This window comes from Echiichthys vipera (assembly GCF_963691815.1).
Source record: "Echiichthys vipera genome assembly, chromosome: 15".
In the NCBI taxonomy this organism is placed as follows: domain Eukaryota; kingdom Metazoa; phylum Chordata; class Actinopteri; order Perciformes; family Trachinidae; genus Echiichthys; species Echiichthys vipera.
Window position 1 is genome coordinate 2,332,884 of NC_139840.1, and position 6,000 is coordinate 2,338,883.

Here is a 6,000-nt window from a genome sequence, read left to right on the forward strand (position 1 = left end):
AAATAAATGAGTTACCCTGACAAAATAAATATAATATGAAAACACTTATTTGAATGAGTTTGTTAAATATCTATGAACTCAAATTGTACTTTATCTTTTGTGAATCATTCGCTCATTCGTCTTCTACCACCACAAACTGCCACAGAGCGTGATTCAAATGACCTTTTAAAGGTTGAATATGTAGAAGCTTTATCAAAAGATATTTATTTTTATGTACACCCACGTGTTTCCAGGGGTACAGAAGGAAAATATATATATTTAGTCTGAATTCATGTTTTACTGGTGGATGCTGCTGCCCATGTTTCGCTCCATCAGCCGATCAGGCACCTGAATAAGACAGGTAAAGGTAAAGTCAAGTCAAGAGGTCTTTATTGTCCGCGGAGGGCAGTTTGTGTCGCAGCCAGCAGCAAAAAACAACATTTTACAGGAACACAATTAACATAAATTCAACAACAAACAGACAAACAAAGTGCAACAGTGCCCAACTGGATACACACTGGATCAAAATAAGGAGTTAAAGTGACCACAGTGCTGTTAACTGTTAAGAAGGCCAACAGCCACTGGAACCCAGGTTTTTTTAAACCTGTCAGTCCTGAATCTGGGCACATTAAACCTGACAGTCCTGCATCTGGGCACATTTAACCTGTCAGTCCTGCATCTGGGCACATTTAACCTGTCAGTCCTGCATCTGGGCACATAAACCTGTCAGTCCTGCATCTGGGCACATTAAACCTGACAGTCCTGCATCTGGGCACATTAAACCTGACAGTCCTGCATCTGGGCACATTAAACCTGACAGTCCTGCATCTGGGCACATTAACACTGTCAGTCCTGCATCTGGGCACATTAACACTGTCAGTCCTGCATCTGGGCACATTAAACGTGTCAGTCCTGCATCTGGGCACATTTAACCTGTCAGTCCTGCATCTGGGCACATTTAACCTGGCAGTCCTGCATCAGGGCACATTAAACCTGACAGTCCTGCATATGAGCACATTTAACCTGGCAGTCCTGCATCTGGGCACATTTAACCTGTCAGTCCTGCATCTGGGCACATTTAACCTGTCAGTCCTGCATCTGGGCACATTAAACCTTAATGCAGTTGTTGATTTGAAAGTAATCAAATTATTTAAGTACATCTGACATACAGAAAATCAAAGAATTATTATACTGGTCACACACACACACACACACACACACACACACACACACACAACCTATGCAATTAATGGAGAGATGTCAGAGCGAGGGGGCTGCCAATGCAATGAGCAGGTGGGGCTTTGGTGCCATGCTCAACAGCACCTCGACAGTGTCCAGGAGATGAACTGGCACCTCTCCCGCGGCCAGTCCACGCTCCATTCTTTTTTTCTCAACGTAATTTCATTAAAACTAAACCAGCAACCCCGAATATTGAGATAGCGAGGCCACCTATGGTTTTGAGTGAGAAAGAGCTTCTCTCAGCTTCCTCTCTAGCCCGCTTTTCCTGCAATTTTGTTACTTTTTTAATCCTCTCCTCCATTTCTCTATTATGAGCTTCCCTCATCTTCTCCTTCGTCTCCCTGTCAGCCTTCTTTTTTGCGATTTCTTTCTCAAACTGTTCCTTCAGTTTCCTCTTCAGCTCCTCCCGCTCTTTGTGCATTTCCTCTTCTTTCTCCTTGATGATTCGTCGTTTCTCCTCTTCTAGCACCTTCTCTGCCTTCTGGAACAATTCACTGGTGTAATGTCTTCCTCCGTTGTCCTCTGTTATACTTCTGATCCTGTCGAGCAGCTCCCTGACCTGAGAACCGGCCTCCACCTCATTATTGAAGACATGGTACTGCCCGTTACATCTGTCCACGAGTTCCTGCAGGTCTTCGCTGTCCTTCAGGAAGTCTTCAATCGGTGTCTCTCTGAGAAGGTCTCCGTGGGTAAAGAGAACCATGCTGTATTTCTCCGCATCCTTGCCAAAGACTTCCTGAATCTTCTGCACTGTGTTCTTCTCTTCTTCTGTGTATCGGCCCAGTTTGACGATGACCAGGAAGACGTGGGGTCCAGGAGAAGCGAATGAAATGCACTGGCTAACATTTTGAAGTGCTGTCTTTTCATCAATCCTGGTGTCAAACAGACCCGGAGTATCAATAACAGCAACCATTTGTCCACCCACTTCACCAAAGGCCTTTTCACAGACTGTGGTCAAAGATTTAGGGGAGAATTTTGTCATAAAGTGCTGATTTCCCAGAATGGTGTTTCCCGAAGCACTCTTCCCACCTCCGGTCTTCCCCACCATCACGATCCTGAGCTCCTCATTATTGTATCTGGTCGGTTCTGAGGGGATGAATGAAAAGAATGGACAAATATTTAGCATATCCATAAAAACTACGGTTTAGTGCCCGTTCGGATCAGAATTCAAGATTCAAGAATCTTTATTTATCCCGAGGGAAATGATTGTTTCAACAGTTTCAATACAAAGATGAAAGGATCAGAGTAACAATAAGCATAAAAAAAAATACTTTTGCGTCACTTCCGTCAAGCAAGGGGCTTGTGTCAAGTGAGGGGCTTGTGTCAAGCAAGGGGCTTGTGTCAAGTGAGGGGCTTGTGTCAAGTGAGGGGCTTGTGCTCGGGTCTGCAGCTGGACAGCATCGTGCTAGCGCTGTTGCCTTCAGTCCAATAGTGATGGTACGGACTCTTCTACTCGCTGCTCTCTGTTCAACAACCCACTGTTGGAGTTTGTCCTCCAGCTGCAGCCGTCTCGCTCTGTTCCCTCTAAACTCTGTTTAGTCTTCTTTACTCGGCGCAGGTCGTCTTGTTGCTTCCTCCACTTCGGCACCATTGATTGGTTCATGTTCAACTCTCTGGCTGCTGCTCTATTCCCGTGTTCTGCTGCGTGACTAATGGCCTTGAGTGGAAACTCTGCGTCGTAAGCGTGTCTCTTAACAGGAGCCATTTTGGGCTCTTTACACAAACACACACATGGAAATGAAACGGCACGCTTCACGCAGTCGTATATCTCAACATGCACCGCGCGTTACTTCTTCTACGGGGAAAATAGAGTCGGCGGCTGCTCACCGTAGTTGAGACCTGTTGTGGCTCAATATTGGTCCATATATAAGGAGCACAGGATTATAAGGAGCACTGTCGACTTTGGAGACATTTGAAGGTTTTTAGGTGCGACTTATAGTGCGGAGAATACGGTAATGTGATATAAAGGGACTTTTGCTCAGGACACAGTGTCTCTACTGTTCCTCACCTGACCTGTAGATGAATGGCAGCAGCTTTAGCAGGGGACCCCAAACTTCCCTTTCCCGGGCCACATTAACCAGCTCTAACTGGGGGATCCTGAGGCGTTCCCAGACCAGTGTGGAGATCTAATCTCTCCACCTGGTCCTGGGTCTTCCCCGAGGCCTCCTCCCAGCTGGACGTGCCTGGAACACCTCCCTAGGGAGGCGCCCAGGGTTCATCCTTACCAGATGATCCTGAACCACCTCAACTGGCTCCTTTCAATGCAAAGGAGCAGCGGCTCGACTCCGAGCTCCTCACGGATGCTGAACTTCTCACAAGTAGATAAAAAAAATAATGTTGAGCCCTGTATTCTTAATGAGTTCAGTAAAAACACGTTGCCTAGCATCGTGCAAATAGAGTTAAAATCAAGTAAAGGCAATGTTGCACCTTCCAAAGGCCGGCCTTGGGTCTTAGGGCGTGATCACACTGTCCTTTTGGCCGCGGCCAAAACCGGTTTTTCAGCTAAAGCCTAGTACCTTTAAGCCATGTGAGTGCACCCGCTCCGCGCTCAACTGCGGACAGTGGGCCGTCCATGGCCCGTTTGGGAGAGGTGGGCTTTAGCGGAGCCGTTTGCACATGTACGAGCACGAGCGTGCGCACGTGTACGACCAGGAGCACGAGCCCTACGGCAGTAGCGTTATGTCCGCCTGTTCGGACATGTAAATAGAAGGACGGACCATGCGCGGACATTTAACAACAACAACAATGGCGGTGAAAGGTTCACGTTGGTGTGATGCGGAGGTGGAGTGTTTACTGCAGATTTGGTCGATGAAAAGATTCAAAAACAGTCGACAAGACGCACAAAAACTCAGACGTCTGTGGAAAGATTTGTAAACAAAGCCACACACACGCGATCAATGTGTGTGACGTGTTACGGCGTGATGGCGTATGGACAGCAAGAAGCATTGGCCGAGGCCCTGGCAGTGTGAGTACAAACGGGGCTGGGGCACGGGGGGGAGAGGGAGGGGGGACAAGTCCGGGTCGTGGTCCGGGAGGACAGTGTGAGCAGACCCTTAACAAGTCCTACAAAACCATATGACCACATTGTTTCCTAAATTAGCGTCCTTACCTGTGGCATGAGATCACATACCTTAAGGTAACTGCTCGTCACCCACTCACTTTGGACTTTGGAATACTTTACGTCTACACACAGGCTGTAATCAACACTATGAATTCAGTGTGTTGACTCACCATCTTTGGCATGTTCGCTGGCCATAGCTGGGTTATAGAGAGAAGAGCCGGTCTGCTGCTGAGCTGAGGAAGTAGAGTGAAGTCCGTCTGTAAAAACACCTCCTTGCAAAGTCTTTTAAATCCCGTTCACCCCTCCCATCAGCTTTCACGAGAAACGAAAGTTGAAATTGAATCGTAGTTCTTTTTTTAAACGTGTGTCCGTGCAGGCATGCAGCTCTGTGGTTAATGTGTCACTGTTACATAATTAGAAATGATTCATTATTATTATTTATTATTCATGCATCGCATCCGTGGGTCTCTCTGTCCGCCCTTCTGTTTGTCTGTCTTTGTGAGGGATTAAGATTATTACCAGGAGAGGAAGGAAAAAAAGAAGATCCCACACAAAGTTGTATTTATTGTTCAGCACTACAGCAAAGTAGGTCTCTCAGTTGATCCATAATTTCAGAACCCATCAGTTATCTGTCCAAACAATTAGGTCTTCGGGTGCACGGCTAAGATTTCGGGCTTGCTAGTGTAACCGCAGACATCAGTGCCAAGACTTCCTCCTCCAACTGACGGTGATTGTTAGTGGCGGAGTTAATGAAGACTAAATCATCATGAGACAACAGCTGATGTGGTGCATGTGTCAAGAGTTGGTTCTGTCAGTCCCTCCTCTCTCCCTCTTGTGTGAGTTTGTCTCCCTCTGTCTGTTTATCCCTGCATGTGTCTCCCCCCAGGTCCCGTAGGCGTGTCCCTCTCAGCTGCAGCTCGTTACGCTGATCACCTGTAGGACTATAAAGACCCTGAGCTGACAGGCGTGCAGCGCCGGACCGTTGTTATCCTTCCCCTGGTAAACTCTTCGGCGGATCGGCTCCCGTCACTCGTTCGTTGGTTTTGCGCTCCTCGTTGTTTCCTTTCAGAGGGAGAGAGACTCACACAAAAGGAAGAGAGGAGGGGACCGACAGAACCGAGTCTTGACATTCACACTGGAACTTGAAGGTAAGTCCCCACTAGCGACACCTGAAACACGCGTCCCCACAACAGCGGTAATACAGGTTCACAAACACACACACCGAGGTCAAATGAATCCAACTAGAGACTACGTTATTTTATTGACATACTCAAGTTTAATTACATAAAAGTACATTTTGATTGACAGATGCATCAAAGCCATAATGACACAACCAGAAGATAAAAGAAAAACATTTATCATTTCATCAGTTTTCTAAACAAACAAATATTTCTATCGTCATCTTTAGATTTACGCTAACACAAGGCATTAGATGAGTCATTCAAGAGGATATATTATACATTGCTGTGTGTCTTGATTATAAAAACAACGGTTTTTAACGTAAAAGGCGTGTGAAAGAAACAGTCGTTCTTCATCTGCGTTGGGTGAATCCGAATGAACGGATGCTCGTAACAGCGGCTACGCGGAGGTGTCGTAAAGTAATAGTTAAGGTGCAAATGGAAATACGCGTTCGCTTTTGAATCCTCATAGTCAACTTTCAAAACCAGTGGAAGAATTTTGAACATTGAAGGTGTTTTGATTGTTACGTGTTTGTCCTTCGT

The 6,000-nt window shown here is 46.4% G+C and overlaps 1 protein-coding gene across 2 annotated transcripts; it reads right to left on the reverse strand.

Moving 5' to 3' along the window:
* Positions 1-352: 352 nt before the first annotated feature.
* On the reverse strand, positions 353-4,525 carry LOC310957496 (GTPase IMAP family member 9-like). Of its 2 annotated transcripts, XR_014593509.1 has the most exons (3): positions 4,450-4,525; positions 703-2,304; positions 353-613 (listed from the first exon to the last, which is right to left on the reverse strand). XR_014593509.1 is itself a non-coding variant. In XM_083928077.1 (2 exons), exons 1-2 carry the CDS (start codon positions 4,472-4,474, stop codon positions 1,370-1,372), a joined length of 960 nt encoding a protein of 319 aa, XP_083784203.1. In that variant the 5' UTR covers positions 4,475-4,525; the 3' UTR covers positions 353-1,369. The 2 variants fall into 2 exon arrangements, 1 of the variants encoding a protein (XP_083784203.1); XM_083928077.1 differs by having other exon boundaries at positions 353-2,304.
* Between the last annotated feature and the right edge of the window lie 1,475 nt (positions 4,526-6,000).

What these genes read in the sequence shown, in the direction of transcription:
- LOC310957496 (XM_083928077.1), bottom strand. Translation starts at nt 4,474, where the DNA reads ATGGCCAGCGAACATGCCAAAGATG. An exon ending in CAGCGAACATGCCAAAGATG is followed by an intron (nt 2,305 to 4,449) that starts GTGAGTCAACAC and finishes TCATCCCCTCAG; the next exon opens with AACCGACCAGATACAATAAT.